Source organism: Amphiprion ocellaris, chromosome 7 (genome assembly GCF_022539595.1).
Source record: "Amphiprion ocellaris isolate individual 3 ecotype Okinawa chromosome 7, ASM2253959v1, whole genome shotgun sequence".
NCBI classification, from domain to species: Eukaryota; Metazoa; Chordata; class Actinopteri; family Pomacentridae; genus Amphiprion; species Amphiprion ocellaris.
Genome location: NC_072772.1, coordinates 36,392,798 through 36,410,418, shown reverse-complemented (window position 1 = coordinate 36,410,418; position 17,621 = coordinate 36,392,798). Strand labels below are relative to the sequence as shown.

The window sequence follows — 17,621 nt, the reverse complement described above, 5'->3', positions numbered from 1 at the left end:
GAAACCACCAGGGCGTAATTTAAAGTGTAGAAATGTCAGGAAAACTCAAATAGAACTCCACTGAAGGGACATTTTGTAGTTGCAAGTTTTATATTTTGAACAAAAATACAGAAAAAAAACATTTATTATGTATTATAATTCAGCCTGATTACATATTTTAGTTCATATTTGAACTGCTTTTGAATAATTCATCAATAATTTAGTCAAAAATGGTGGAAAATCTTGATCTTTCTTTATATAATTTTATTTATTTTTTTGGTCTTTTTTTCGATATTTGGATCTTACAGGGTTAAATGTGCAAAACTTAAAAAACAAAAACACAAAAAGATAAAATGAGAACTTTATTAATCTTGAAGGAAATTTAAGTCTGTCCAAGATTTTGATCAAAAGAAATTACAGAAAAAAGTGTCATACGTTGCTAAAAAAAAAAAAAATAATAATACACATTAGTGAGCTAAAATCAGGGTAAAATAAAAAAGTAAACAAGTAATACGTTCAGTAATACTGAATTAATAAAGTATTAACACACATTATGATCAAATACTGAACCTAAAATTAAAATATTTGCTCTGGGATTAAAAACTATATTTATTTTTCCTGCACATAGGGAGGTGTGACTAAACATTTTAATTTATTGCTCAGGTGTGTTTGTGAGTCTGTGGCCGACCTGCCCAGGTAGATAAAATGACTTTTATCTGAGATTAGAGCTCCTTATTTAATTCTTTTCAATCTAATATTTTGGTCTCTCATCTGTCTGAGTTTATAAAGGTGACACTGTAAAACAACAACAAAAAAATCCTTAAAAGTCTAAAAATATGGCAGCAAGGGTGTCAACAAAATCCACAAAAATGGAAAATCTATGAAAATAACAGCAAATATGTATGAAATATATTTGTCTGTTTTAAATACAATCAATCAGAATTATTATTTGTAAAAATGGACATTTTTATGAACTATATTGGCCATTTTTAAAAATTATTATTATTATTATTTATTTTACTCTCAAAATGTATTTTTTTCTGTGACTGGACATTATTGTTATATCATATTATATTATTATAATTTTTAATTTACTAAAACAGGAAAAATCAGGAAAAAATGGCACTTTAAATTAAAATTTACCATTTTCCAGGCTTTAATACGCTTTAAAAAATTAAATAACGACAAACATCTGTAAAATAAAAACATTTTATTATCAGTGTTTTCTATCAGGTTGTGTATGGAGTATTTCAGTGAGTTTGTTCTCAGACCGGCAGGTTGAAGGTGTCGATCGGGAAGCTGTTCCACTTCAAAGGCACACTTCTGCCTTGTTAGGACCTTTTATTAGGACCTTTATGAGGAACTTTTATTGTGATGAGACGTGTCGATGCTTCCTGCTAAACCTCCTCCTTGTTGATTGCTTTTTTCCTAACTTTGTGAGTTCTCTGTCCTTCCAGAGAACTGCAGGATTCTAGATTGGAAACAGGGACAGAAACTGGTTCATAAACTAATATTCAGCTGATTTCTCAGACCAGGGGTCCGTTTCACGAAGCAGGTTTAGTGAAAACTCTGAGTTTGTTAACCCTGAAATGAGGGAAACTCAGAGTTTTCCGTTTCACAAAGGGAGGTAACTCAAACCAGAGACAGAGGGGTAACTCTAGCCTGTTTCACAAAGAGGGGTAACTTAAACTCTCGGTCAGTTACCATAGTAACAGACTCTATGAATCTAACCTGGTTGGGACCAGGTTTTTCTCAGTAAACCTCGAGTTTCTCTCTGTCTCCACCCTCTTTCAGTCACACACTATTTCATTTCCTCATTCATTCAGTCATCAGGCGAGTTTTGGCGAAGTCTAGTTCTGCCATCTGTAAATGTCATGTCCTTTTATTAACGATCCAGTAGATGAAGGAGCAGAATTACTGCACAGAGATTTAAATATTCGTCAGGAGATTGTTATCAGACCGCGCATAGATGTTCTCGCATTTCCGGACAGTTATCTTTTAGAGCGGTACCGTTTCACCTCACAGTCCATAATCTACATACAACCTAATCCATCCTTACATTTACAACTTTACCAACCACAGTCATGCTCTAACATCCCAGCAGATATTGTGTGTTGTGCTGCGGTTCTTTGCAAATGGAAGTTTTTTATATAATGTAGGAGATGCAGAGCACTTCAGTAAGACAACTGTATGCAGGACGGTCAGAAAAGTGTGTCTGGATCTGAAATGACTTTTACCATCTTTGTGGTTTTCCCTGGACATAAACCTGTCAGAGCCATCAAGGCTCTGTGTGTGTGTGTGTGTGTGTGTGTGTGTGTGTGTGTGTGTGTGTGTGTGTGTGTGTGTGTGTGTGTGTGTGTGTGTGTGTGTGTGTGTGTGTGTGTGTGTGTGTGTGTGTGTGTGTGTGTGTGTGTGTGTGTGTGTGTGTGTGTGTGTGTGTGTGTGTGTGTGTGTGTGTGTGTGTGTGTGTGTGTGTGTGTGTGTGTGTGTATATATATATATAGTTGGCTGAGTAGAAGTCTGTGTCAGTTTAAATATTGTTTAACAGAACATGATATGGATGCAGACATTTAGGCTATGTGTGGGATAAAACCACTGCACAGTCAAACAGCCACTTAATATTTAGGCTACTTTACAATGTAAAACATGATCAAAATGAGGTAGCTCCATGAGATTATGCCGACTTCTTACCTGTTTTAAAAATGTATTTATATTTCATCTTCAGCTGCTGCCACATGCTCTTCTCCCCTGCAGGATTGCACCTCTATGAAATAACTTAATAGTCTACTATTCAAACAGTTTTCCTGTAATATTATTGTGATTTAAACTTACGCATTGACCCAGGCAGCAATGTTCTCCCACACCGTCTCTCTCTCTTTTGCAGCTGCAGGTGTTGCACTTCTTTCTAAAAACGTGCTCAAACTCGCTATATAAGCGCATTAAGATTTCCAATTCAAACGGTGTAGTCCTCCGCTTCCCCGTTGCCATGGTGACTCGTCGAATCGGCGCTCCATTGATACTGGCTTTTCAGAGTTGTGGTGCACGCGCTTAACTCCGGGTGAAACTACTCCGAGTTGATTTAACCAACTCAAATGAGCCGTTGTGAAACCGAAAACTCAGAGTTTTCTATCTCAGAGTAGATCAACTCAGAGTTCAGGGTTAAATTCAGAGTTTGTTGAAACTGCTTCATGAAACGGACCCCTGGAGTCAGCATCAGGGTGGAGTTTAGAACATTTAATCCTCCTGTTGTCCTCATTTACGGACACCAACAAATATTGTTTCCTTGTCTGAAAAATCCAAAAAATTAGCAAAAAAATTCACCAAATTTCTGAAAATTTGCAAAACCTTCTGGGAGAAAATTCCAATAATTCCTTAAAAATTTCCCTTAAAAGTTTTTAATTTTTATGTATATATATATATATATATATATATATATATATATATATATATATATATATAATAAAAATTGTAAATATTTTAAAAAATTGTAAAAATCTTCCAAAAAAACCCCTAAAAATATCTAAAGTGACGACATATATATCAGTAAAAGTTCTAATATTTTCTTTAAGAACATTCAGAAAAAAGTCAACCCAAATCCAGTGACATTCGCTGGATTTTGGTCGATTTTTTTTTTTGAAGAAACATTTTTTTTAAGATTTCTCTTTTTTTTACACCAAAAAGTGTTCAAAAATTTCCAAAAATGTTAAAAATGAAATTTTCACTGAAAATATATCATCAAAAAAGTTTCCCTTAAAAATAATATTTTAAAAAAATCCCCCACATTTGGCAAGAAAATATTTTCAGAAAATCTTAAAAATATCTAAAATGATTTCATATATAGCAGTAAAACTTCGAATATTTTCTTTAAGAACATTCACATAAAAATCAACCAAAATCCAGCAAAATTCACTGGATTTTGGTTGATTTTTTTGTGGATATTCCTAAGAAGCATTTTTCACATTTCTTTTTTCCACCAGAAAATGTTTGAAGACTTCCCAAAAATGTTGAAAATGTGGACGTCAGAAGTTTCACTGTGAAAATATCTATTTTTCCACATTATCAAACTTTAAAATGGGTCAGTTTGACCGGCAGGACGACGCGAGGATTAACAGATGTTTACAGTGTGGTTCATGGTGCAGTTCATGTTGACGTCCAGCAGGTGGAGTCCTTCACCACAGAGACTAACTGACCTGCTGCTTCTGGTCCATTAATCATTTGACCAATCAGATGGTTTGATTTTATACAACAGCTGAAGACTTTAATGAAGACTTAGTCTCTTAGAGGATCCTGGTTTCTTCTTCCAGCATCTAGAACTTGTTCAGTCCAACCGCCTACCAACAAGCTGATCTATCCCATAATAGTCATGCTCACAGTTGGTTATAGGAAGACATGTGGAGACTCTGAGGACACCTGGAAGAAAGTTCTTTGGTCTGAGGAGACCAGGATAGAGTTTAATGTCCATCAGACTAGATGATGTGTTTGATGGACACCAAGCATGGTGGAGGCGGCATCATTATATTGTGTTACTTTGGTCCCACTTGTGTTGTTTGACTCACTTTTTTGTCGTTTTATGTCTTGTCTAATTTTGTCTCATTTTTTGTTGTTTTATGTCTCATTTTTGTAATTTTTTGCCATGTTTTTCTCGTTTTGTGTCATTTTTTTGGCTCACGTGTCATTTTTCTCATTTTTTTGGTTTTGAATCTTGTTTGTCTAATTTTGTGTCTTTTTTTTGTTGTTTAATGTCGTTCGTCTAAAGTTTTTTAACATTGTGTCTCTTTCGTAAAATTTTGTCTCCTTTCTTTTGTTTTGAGTCTCATTTGTGTTGTTTTGTTCAGTTTTGGAACAGAAACCAGATTTAATCTTTAGACAGACTCCTGGATGGATGTAAAACTAATTTTTGTTTCAGTTTTTGGGTTTTTTTGCCGAGTTTTTGTAATTTTTTTGCAACGTTTTTCTCGTTTTGTGTCTCGTGTAGTTTTTCTCATTTTTTGGTTGTTTTGCGTCTTGTTTGTGTCTCTTTTTTGTCTTGTTTTGTGTCGTTTCGTCTAATTTTGGATCCAAAACCAGATTTAATCTTTACACTGTCACACCTGGATGGATATAAAACTGATTTTTGTCATTTCTTTGTCGTGTTTTTCTTGTTTTGCCTCATTTTTTTGTCATTTAATGTCTTGTTTGTCTAACTTTGTGCCTTTTCTGTCTTGTTTCGTGTCGTTTGTCTCATTTTTTTGTCGTTTTGTGTCTCATTTATGTGTTTTTTTTCAGATAGTTTTGTCTCCTTTCTTGTTTTTGAATCTTGTCTGTCGTTTTTCAGCTTTACCTTCGTCTGTTTAACCACCAACAGAAACTAGTGATCAGATGCGTTTTGTCGTCACCACACCCACAAACATTTACTGTCAACACTCTGATCAATGGATGGATTGATTATCGGCTCCATTTGTGCAGATTTTAATCTTTATTTCTGCTTTTCTTCTGACAGATTCCAGACGAATTCGACAGAGGTGAGTCTGGACACAGATTTTATTTCTCTCAGGCAGCATCTGGTCATGTTGTGTGTTTTTTTGTTCTTATTTTAAGGTTTTAAGAGGATCTTAAGTCGTCTTTTATGGTCCTCTAAGTGTTGCTTCAAGAACTGGATCTCCTTTGTGGCTCTTAGTGACAAGTTTCAGTCGTATTTTCCATTTTCATGAGTCATTTTCAGTTGTTTCTGTTGTCAGGATAGTGTCAGAAAAGAGATTTTCGGTCCTGAGCAGGTTGTTTTGCTGAAACAAAGGGTGAAAAACTAAAATATTCTTTAGTCGGACGTAGCTAGCTCTACATTTTGCAGAAACAATCCAGTAAAAGCAGAATTTCCAGTTGTTTACGTGTCTGTTGGGTTAAAAACACAGTAAAAGGCGGTTGCAGCTTCTCAGAGAAGCAGATTAATCAATGATTTTGGTCTGTTTTTAAAAAATTAAAGGTGCAGCAATTGATCGAGTCAAATATTGACTTAATTGGCAACTCAATCATTGGTCGAAGTAATTTTTTAAGGAAGAAAACACCACAAAAGATGGAAAAATCACCACAAAAAGGTGCAAAGTCACCACAAAAAGAGGCTAAATCACCTCAGGTACAAAAGCCAACAGAAAAAATACAAAAGCCACAACAAACATGCAAAATTATCACAAAAAGATGGAAAACCATCCCCAAACTGATGCAGAAACCACCAGAAAAGATGGAAAACCAACACAGAAAGATGCAAAATCACCTCCAAAAATGAAAAACCACCACGAACAGATGCAAAAATTAGCACAGACAGATGGAAAACCGCCGCAAAAAGATGCTAAATCATCACAAGTGATGACAACTTATCACAAAAATTGCCACTAAATGACACAGAACCACCACAAAGAGATGGAAAATCGCCACAAAAGATGGAAAATCACCACAAACGAACGCTAAACCAACACAAAATGATGGAAAAACACCACAAACAGATGCATAAACCACCAGAAAAAATACAAAATCCACCACAAGAAGATGCTAAATCACCACTAAAGATGAAAAACTTGTCACAAAAAGATCAAAAATCATCTCTAAAGGACACAGAACCACCACAAAACGATGCAGAATCACCACAAACAGATGGAAAAACAACCACAAAATATGGAAAACCAACATAAAAAAATGCAAAATCACCACAAAAAATGCAAAAGTCACCACAAAAGATGCAAAATTATCACAAAAAGATGGAAAACCACCACAAAAAGATGGAGAAACACCACAAACATACATAAACCAACAGAAAAAAACACAAAAGACCAAACAAAAGATGCAAAGTCAACACAAAAAGATGGAAAGTTACCAGAAAAGGATGCAAAAACCACCAGAAAAAATACAGAAGCCACAACAAAAAGATGCATAATTATCAAAAAAAGATGGAAAATCAGCACAAAAAGTACAAAAGTCACACTTCTTAAATTGTCAGTGTAGAATTTTTGCTAAATTTTGTACATTAGGTGGTTAATTTGTGGAATAATTGTGAGATAAACCAATAATCTGTGATTAAAGCTCACCTGTTTGAGCGTCAGATTGATTTTCTTTGGATTCGCTGCCTGTTAAAGACTGAAAACCTCCAACAGACCGACTTTATTTCAGTGCTAATGTGTCCCATTGTGTGTGTTTGTTCCAGATGAGCCTGGTTTGTGTGTTTTTATTGACGTGTTGGCAGCGCTGCCTTTGAATGATGGATGACTGGCTGGCACTGCCAACCATCCATCCATATGCCCACATCCCATCATTCATCCCCCACACACCAAACACACATCAAACACACAAAAACACACCAAACACACTCATGAATTCACCCCCTGCTTGTCCATCCAGGAGATGCTGAGTCTGGAAAGTCTCCAAAAAGTCCCACGAATCAGCAGAAACCGTCCCAAAAACCCAGAAAAAGCCAAGTTTTCACATTTAGAGAGAACATTATTCTCAGTTAAACAAGCTGGGAAGTTTCCTCTTGTGTTGATGAAACTTTAGCACAAAAACAACAAGAAAAAACAATAAAACTATAATTTTATGGCCACACATTGTAAAAGAAGTAATTATTTCTAAATGTACAGATGTTCATTTGGCCTAATAACAAAAATATTATCTGTAGTTTAACAAAAATGTGGAAAATCTGTAAAATAATGATGTAAAATACCATAAAAATCACAAAAAAATGCAAAATCACCTCAAAAATGTGAAAAATCAACACGAAATGACAAACAGCCACAAGGAACAGATACAAAATCATCTCAAAATCAACACAAAAAGATGCAAAATCACCACAATAATACAAAAGTTATCACAAAAAATGCAAAATTGGCAAAAGAAGAACCAAAAATCAACACAAAACGACAAACAACTACAAAGAAAAGATACAAAATCGCCTCAAAAGGATCAAAAATCAACACAAAAAAGATGTTGAATCACCACATTAATGCAAAAATTATCACTGAAAGATGTAAAATTGTCAAAAAGGATCAAAAATAACCACAAAAAGATCAAAAATCAACACAAACAGGTTCACAAACCACAACAAAAAGGTGCAAAAGCAATACAATAGTGCAAAAATTATCACAAAAAATACAAAACTGTCAAAAAAGGATAGAAAATAGCTGCCAATCAAAAATCCACACAAAAAGATCAAAAATCAACCCAAATGACACACAACCACAACGAAATGATGCAAAATCAACACAAAAAGATTAAAAAATCAACAAAAAAAGATGCTGAATCACCACATAAATGCAAAAGTTATCACAAAAAAATGCAAAATTGTCAAAAAAGGACCAAAAGTCAACACAAAATGACACATAATCACAAAGAAAAGATCCAAAATCACCTCAAAAGGATCAAAAATTAACACAAAAAGATGCTGAATCACCACATTAATGCAAAAATTATCACCAAAAAATGGAAAATTGTCAAAAAGGAAACAAATATAACCACAAGATCAAAAATCAACACAAACAGGTTCACAAACCACAACAAAAAGGTGCCAAATCAACACAGTAATTCAAAAATTGTCACAAACTCTAAAATTGTTTAAAAAAGGATAAAAAATAACCATAGAATGATCAACAATCAACACAAAAAGATTTTAAAAAATGCAAAATCACCACAAAAAATGCAAAATCATCAGTAAAAGATGCTAAATCACTACAATAGTGCAAAAATTCTCACAAAAAGTTGTCAAAAACATCCAAAATCAACACAAAATGACAGAACCTTTATGAAAACGATGCAAAATTAGCAAAGTTGACAAAATGACATTCAAATCAAAACCAAAACTCAAATATTGCTAACAGCTGTTGTTTACTAAAAGGTTTCTAAGATCCAACATTAGAACAAAGTAATTCTCAGTAATAAAATGAGACATCATTTCAGCTAACATCGATCTTCTTCCACGTCTGAACGCATTCTGATCGCCTCGTTTCCAATAATCACTGATCAATAGTTGGTCCTACAGACCTCCATCCTCCCTCTGGAACTGTGTTCTCTGGGTTTAGAGGCGGAGCGACGTGCAGATGGGAGGATTGATTGATGGATTGATTGATGGATTGATTGATGGATTGATCGGTGAACAGAAGGGTGGAAGTGAAAGCAGCCAGTGCTGGATATTGACGAAGCTATTGGTTGTATCGGTAGGCGATCAGGATTTGTTTAGCTGCAGAGTTTGAACCGATCACCCAGCTGTCGGACAGGAAGTCGTCGTACAGTCTGGAGGCTTTAAGGCTTCAGTCTGGACATAATCAATACACTTATTGATCACTGAGCTGCTCCAGATATGTTCATCCCCTGTCTCAGGGTCAATTCAGAGTTTCCTTTTTGGACTTTGGGATCCAAAAAATGCAAAAATCACTGTAGAAATTCCAAAGTCACTACAAACACTGTCTCAGATTTTCGTTTTAGTTTCATACTTAGTTTGCTTATTTGTTATTTGGGATCCAAAACTGAAATATTTTGGCTGAAAGTTGAGAATTTCATATGTTTTCAGACCTGGAAAATTTTGGATATTCTTGTAGGTGTCTATCTATGGATGGATCCATGTTTCTACTAAAGTACAGTCTTTGGTCCACATTTCTCCAACTGTTGAGGCTCTAACATCAGTAGAATCTGATGGGTTAAAGTTTGACCAGACAAGGTTCCAGTTTTTAGATATTTAGATTTGAAATCTGTCTAAAAATGGGTAAAAATTGTCCAAAACCATCCAAAATTGTTCCAAAATGACTCAATGCTTGTCCAGATTCGTAAAAATGTTCCAAACCGCCTTGAAATTTCCCCCAAAATAATCAAAATTAGTCAGAAATTACTTAAAAATCCATCCAGAATGAGCAGAAACTGTCCTACATGACTCAAAATTTGTCCAAACTGACACTAATGGATAATTAATTGGCCCTTGAAATCGAAAAAGAAATGACCAAACTTTGGTGGTCTTGTGTCTCCATAAAGTTCCTGTCAGTGTATATCTATGGATGGATCCATATTTCTACTAAAATACAGTCTTTGGTCCACATCTCTCCAACTGTTGAGGCTCTAAGGTCGTAGAATGTGTTGAAAGTTTCTGTTTTAAGTAAAGATTTGCAGGAAAATGTGGGTTTAGGGTCTCTGCAGTGATTTTACTTCTGTTTGTGGTTGTTTTTTGTTGCTTTGTGATGTTTTTGGAACTCATGTTTGTTTCTAAGTTTAATCGTAGTAATTTTGGTTTCTTTGTGATCATTTTGAGTGTTTTGGTCATGGTTTTGCATCTTTTTGTGGTCATTTTGTGTCTCTTTATGTTGGTTTTAAGTTTCATTGTAGTAATTTTGTGTCCCTAGTGGTGGTTTTTAAGTCTCCTTGTGGAGGTTTTGCCTGTGCTTGTGGTTATTGTTTGTCTTTCTGTCATAATTTTGGTCCCTTTGTGGTCATTTTGCATCTTTTCCTGGTGGTTTTGCATCTTGTGTTGGTGTTGAGTCTCTTGATTGTTCTTTGCCTTATTGTGATGTTTTGGCATCTTTGTGGTGGTTTTTAGTCTCACTGTAGTGATTTTGGTTTCTATACGATCATTTTGAGTCTTTTGGTAGTGGCTTTGGATCTTTTTGTGGACATTTTATGTCCCTTTGTGGCAGTTTTTAGTCTATTTGTGGTGGTTTTGCTTCTTTTTCTGGTTACTTTTAATCTCATTGTTGTGATTTTAGTCTTTGTGGTTGTTTTGTTGTCACTTTGGGATGTTTTTGCATCCCTTTGTGGTCATTTGGCATGTTTTACTGTAGTTTTGCATCTCTTTATGGTTGTTTTGCGTCTCTTTGTGATCATTTTCCATCTCTTTGTGGTTGTTATTTGTCTCTTTATGATGTCTTAATTCTCTGTAGTTGTATTTTTAATCTCTTTATGTTCATTTTTTGTATCTGTGGGTGTTTTCTTGCAGTTTTTTTACCTGAACTCTGCTGTTTTCCCTAGAAATATTAGTTTTATAGACTTTTCACTTGTAACTCCACCTCATTAAACATTCAGAGTTTGTGTTTTTAAAGCTCTCAGACTGTGTGTTATTACGGTTCTTCTACTGTTTTTTCTTTAGAAAGGTGATCCTGTTTAAATGTGACCTAATCGCTGCTGACAGGGAACATGTTTGACCTTTCTGGGCTTCCGTTGCTCAACAGCAGAAAGGAAACTGCCGGCGTGTCGCTCCACAGTCCGCTTGTAAAGAAGGGATTCAGGCTTTTATTGTGAATTTCTGCCTCCAGGCTGAATGACAGGAAGTTCGGCTTTTCAGGTTTGTCTGGTTGTGAAGAAACAACTGCAGGAAGCTTCAGACGGTAAATGTAGGGACTGAGAAATCTGCAGTTTGTCAGGATGAAACTGGACGTAAACATAGACTTAAAGGAGTAGTTTTTAGTTTGAGTTCTTACATCATCATCATTTACTGCAAAAGCACCACAAAAACTACCACAAAAAGACAAAACAACCAGAAAACCATGCAAAATATTACAAAAAGCTGCAAAACCATCACAAAAATGTCAAAAATCACCAAAAAAAGCTGCAAAACCATCACAAAAATGTCAAACATCACCACAAAAAGCTGCAAAACCATCACAAAAGTGTCAAAAATTACCTCGAAAAGCTGCAAAACCATCACAAATGTCAAAAATCACCAACAAAAGCTGCAAAACATCACAAAAATGTCAAAAGTCACCACAAAAAGCTGTAAAATTATAAAAAAAATTTCAAAAATCAACACAAATATACAAAATCACTACAAAAACATGGAAAATGACCACAAAAAGACAAAACATCACCACAAAATGATGCAAAATCACCAAAAAATGTAAAATCAAACATAAAACCACACAAATTACCACAAAAAACTGTGAAATTATCACAAAAATATCAAGAACTGCCACAAAAACTTATGAAATCACTCCAAAAACATGGAAGATGACCACAAAAAGATAAAAATCACCACAAAAAAATATGGAAAAACACTACAAAAATGGGAAAAAAAACCCACAAAACCTCACAATTTTTTAGAAAAAGCTGTGAAATAATCATAAGAATATGCAAAATCAACACAAAAACATCAAAAATCACCACAAAAGGATGGCAAATCACCACAATAATGTAAAAATCAACCACAAAATACCACAAATTATTGCAAAAAGCTGCGAATTATCACAAAAATATGCACAGTCACCACAAAAAACAGCAAAAATCACCACAGAAATATCAAAAATCAACCACAAAACTACAAAAAAATCACAAAAAGTGACAAAATTATCACAAAAATATAAAAAAACAACACAGAACTACTGTGAAAAAAGCAAAATCACCACAAATTATTACAAATGGCTGCAAAATGACCACAAAAAAATAAAAAATCACCACAAAACCTCACAAAAAGTGACAGAATGAGCACAAAAATATACAAACAACACAGAACCACAAAGGAAAAAATGATCCTCTGAGAGCAGATCAATGATTTAAAGGATCCTTCAGAGGAATGAGGCCCAATCAGGGACCCTTTAGGGACCAGGAGGGACCAGACCAGACCTGATCAGACCAGACCTGATGAGCTTAGAGACCGGCTGGAAGGGAGAGGAGCTGGATGAAGATCCTCCTTCAGCAGGAGGACAGACTGATGATGAACTGGTCCTCTGGGACGTGTTTTTTGGCTACAGACTCTGTTTTTGGAGCCAAGTGCCGGTATCCGTGGCGATGCAGAGGAGCGTCGGTTACCATAGCAACTGGAAAATGCGACACCCCCCTCCCCACAAAAACACACACGACAAAAACACACACAGCATCAATGACGTCCACAATGACCCACGTCCTCTGTAAAAAAAAAAAAAAAAAAGAAAGATAAATAAAAAAAACTAAAAAATAATGATTTAAACACAGTAAAAAATAAATTGAAAATAAAACAAATAATTTAAAAAACTGCTGATTTAAATACAGTAAAAAATTAAAATAAAGCAAATAAAAAATGTGCTCATTTAAATACAGTAAAAAACTAAAATAAAATAAATTTTAAAAATGCTGATTTAAATACAGTAAAAAATAAAAATAAAACAAATAAATAAAAAGTTGCTGATTTATATACTCTTTTTTTTTTTTTAGTCTCATTGTGATCATTTCATGTCTCTTTTTGGTGTTTTTTTTGTCTTTCAGTGGTGGTTTTGTGTTTTCTTGTGATGATGTTGCATCTCTTTGTGGCTGTTTTCCTCTCATTGTAGTGATTTTGGTGTCTTTGTGGTGGTTTTGTGTCTCTTTGCAATCATTTTGTGGCTCTTTTTTGTCTTTCAGTGCTGGTTTTCCATCTGTCTATGGTTGTTTTTGTGGTCATTTTCTGTCTCTGTGGTCATTTTTTGTTTCCTTGTGTTTGTTTTTTTTTGCTTTGTGATGTTTTTGTATCTCCTTGTGGTAGTTTTGTGTCTCTTCTTTGGTTGTTTTGGCTCACTATAATCATTTTGTGTCTCTTTATGGTGGTTTTGCATCTCCTTGTGGTCGTTTTGTGGTGGTTTTGCATCTCTCTGGTTGTCTTTAGTCTCCTTGTGGTTGTTTTGTAGTTGTTTTTTGTCACCCTGTGCTTTTTCTGCGTTAACCTTTTCCCCTCTGCTCCACATCTCTAACCTCCTCTTTCTGTTTTCCTTCTTATTTCCTTCAGCTCCTCCCTCCTTCAGTCCTCCATGCTGCTGTTTTCTCCTCCCTCTGCCTTTCTTTTCTTTGTTGTCGTCTTCTTGCCACCCTGAAAGGACCTGTTTTCCCACCACAGTCAGGAGTGGCTCATCTTTTCCAATCAGTTTTATTGGCAGCGGCTGTAAAAGCTCTTTGATTCTGTTTCCAGATGAAGTTATAGATCGCTGACCTGATCAAATTAATCAGTCGGTCTTTTAAGAAGCCAACAAAGGGTTTGAAATTGGGCCTATAGCTGAAAGAAGCTCAGTTAAACGGGGCGTTTTCAGCCTCTGCCAGTCACTTTGCCATCTGACTGGGCTGGGAGATGTTTCAGATCACAAACAGTCAACATTTCCACAGCATTCCTGTTTATTTCGTCTTGGTGTTTACGACGTGAGAGAACATCTGCGAACAGGCCTGCCATCAAAAGGCAGAAATAAAACCCAGACAGGCTGCACATTTCAGTCTTTACAGCTTGTTGTGATCCACAGAGAACATGTTGTTGTGGTGCAGCGTTGATGGTTCGATTCCCAGGAAGCTGCCACCACAAGATGATGTGAAACTTCCGCAAAAAGATGCAAAATCACAAGTAAAAGATGTGAAATCACCTGTGGAAAGACTCGAACTTGCCACAATAACATGCAAAACTATCATTAAAACATGAAAGAAGGATCATGAAAAGACACAAAACCACCAAAAAGATGTATCTTTCACAAAAAGATGCAAAATCATCACATAAAATGACCAAAACCACCGCTCAAAGATGCAAAATTTGTACAAAAGATGTGAAATTACCACAAAATGGTGTAAAATCATGACAGAAACACACAAATCATCATGAAAAGACACAAAATCACCAAAAAGGTGCAGAATTATCACAAAAACACCACAATCAGGGATGAGAATTTTCCGCGGATCCGCGGAATTCCGAGTTTTTTTCCGCCGAAAGTATAGTTTTTGTGAATCGTGTAAATCCGTTGAGAAAATTGTAGGGGGGTAGGCAAGCGGCCGGCCGGCCGACGCGTCGCGAGCCGAGGCTTGTGATGGCCGCCCGCCGTGATGGCCATCCCGCCGCCGACATCTTTCGGCAACGCGCATTGCAACGCGCATTGCAACGCGCTTTGCAACGTGCATTGGGGGGGGGCTTCGGCAGACATTTTCCGAGTTTTTTTCCATTTGTCATTCTCATCCCTGCACAATAAAATGCAAAATTGCAAAAAAAGATGTTAAATTACCACAAAATGGTGTAAAATCATGACAGAAACACACAAATCATCATGAAAAGACACAAAATCACCAAAAAGGTGCAGAATTATCACAAAAACACCACAATAAAATGCAAAATTGCAAAAAAAGATGTGAAATTACCACAAAAGAGGCAAAACCACCACAAAAAGAAGTAAAACCATTGCATAAAAATGAGCAAAACCACCACAAGATAGTGTGAAACGTCCACAAAAGATGCAAAATCACAAATAAAGATGTGAAATCACCACAAAAATGCCCATGTCATCACGAAAAGATTCAAACTCACCACAAAAACATGCAAAACCATCATTGAAACATGCAAGAATTATCATGAAAGACACAAAACCACCAAAAAAGATGTGAATCTTTCACAAAAAAGATGCAAAATCACATAAAATGAGCAAAACCACCGCTAAAAGATGCAGAATTTGTGCAAAGGATGTAAAATTACCACAAAATTGCATAAGATCACAACAAAAACACACAAGTCATCAAGAAAAGACACAAAATCACCACAAAAAGATGCAAAGTGACTATTAAAATATGCAAGAATTATAATGAAAAGAAAAAAATCATCACGAAAAGACGCAAAATCACCACAAAAAGACATGAAATCAACACAAAAACACGTAGTCACCACAAAAAGACATGAAATCACCACAAAAAGCCCTAAAATCACCACAATAAGATGTAAAATCACCACAAAAAGACATGAAATTACCACAAAAAGATCTAAAATCACCACAAAAAGATGTAAAATCACCACAAAAAGCCATAAAATCACCACAAAAAGATGCAAAATCACCAAAAAAAGACATAAAATCACCACAAAAAGATGCAAAATCACCAAAAAAAGACATGAAATCAACACAAAAACATGTAAAATCACCACAAAAAGACATAAAATCAGCACAAATAGACCTAAAATCACCACAGACACAAAATCACCACAAAAAGACCTAAAATCACCACAAAAGGATGTAAAATCACCACAAAAAGACCTAAAATCACCACAAAAAGACATAAAATCAGCACAAATAGACCTAAAATCACCACAGACACAAAATCACTACAAAAAGACCTAAAATCACCACAAAAAGATGTAAAGTCACCACAAAAAGACATGAAATCACCATGAAGAGATGCAAAATGACCATTAAAACATGCAAAATTATCATGAAAAGATGCAAAACCTCTGCAAAAAGGCGTAAAATCACAACGAAAACACACAAGTCCTTGCAAACACATGAAATCATCAGGAAATTGTGTGAATATTTGCAGCTGTAACTTCGGCGGTAAACAACCGGGCTACAGTGATTTATTTAATTAAAGAAACTGCATCTGCAGCTTGGAGCTTTTATTTAGTTCCGTTTGTTTGGTTTAACGTTTGTTCATCTCTGATTGGAGCGTAATGCAGGTAAACCCGTTTAAACCAATGAACAGCCGGTAAACCGTCGACCCCAGCTCTGTTTACATCGGCTCCAGGTTGTTTGGCCCACATCGGCCCACATCGGCCCACCCAGGTCAGCCTGGAGGAGGACAGCTCGACGGAGCGAGGCCTCCGGGACAAAGAGCTGACATTGACTATGAAAGGAAGACCGTTGGAGAGATGAAAGACGAGGACGAAGCGGCACGTGACCAGCAGGAATCCCAAATATTTCACAATGAAACAGCCACAAATCTGCAGCTTTAAAGTTCATTTTACACCAGTGTGGACTCATTAAATCCACCATGAATTAAATTAGGTTTGAGATTTTTTTACTGCTTCTGTAGAAGTTCAAAACTTGTGTTTGGGTCTGCAAAATGAACACAAATAAAGGCACAATGACCGTAAAATCACCAGAAGGTGATTAAAACTGACTAAAAGAGAAGCAAAATGAACACAAATAAAAGCAAAATGGCCATAAAATCATCAGAAGGAGATTAAAACTGACTAAGAGAGAAGCAAAATGAACACAAACGGATGCAAAACCAACGCAAATAAAGACAAAATGACCAGAAAGATGCACATACCTACTCACACCCAACACCAAGAGTCACAAAATGGTGACAAGGAGACACAACTACAAAGACACACGAAAAGACGCAAATTAAGACACAAACCAATGAAAATCTGAAAGACTAAAGACACACAAATGACTAGAATGAGATTAAAGTCACTAAAAACAAACACACACATACACAAACCAGTTAAGAGAGATGGAAAATGACCAGAAACTGATTAATGAAGATACTAAACCAATCCAAAGACAAAATGATTGCAAAGATGCAAAAAATTACTCAAAACCAACACCAAGAGTCACAAAATGGTGACAGAAAGACACAAACACCTACAAAGACGCACAAAAAGACGCAAGTTGAAACACAAACCAATGAAAATCTGATCCTAAACAAAGACTAAAGACACACAAATGGCTAGAATGAGATTAAAGCCACTAAAAACAAACACAAAGAGACACAACCAGCAACAGTGAGGTGCAAAATGAACACAAAACAAAATGACCGTAAAAACACACAAAATGACCAGAAAGAAAAATACAAAGACAAAACGACCAGAAAGATGCATAAAATCACTTAAAACCAACACCAAGAGTCCTAAAATGGTGACAGAAAGACACAAACAACAGGATCAGTCAACATTTATTAAAGCAAATATAAAAATATATTTTAAAAAAAGTGATTAAAGGTTATATAGAATAAAATTCAATGGAAAAATA

At 35.5% G+C, this 17,621-nt stretch overlaps 1 protein-coding gene across 1 annotated transcript in view; it reads left to right on the top strand.

The window, feature by feature from the left end:
- Positions 1–17,621, top strand: part of timm50 (translocase of inner mitochondrial membrane 50 homolog (S. cerevisiae)) — a 60,286-nt gene that overhangs the window by 6,448 nt on the left and 36,217 nt on the right. Inside the window, exon 4 of the mRNA XM_055012016.1 lies at positions 5,459–5,480. Within this exon, the coding sequence (XP_054867991.1) occupies positions 5,459–5,480 (22 nt within the window). The remainder of the gene's footprint in view (positions 1–5,458; positions 5,481–17,621) is intronic.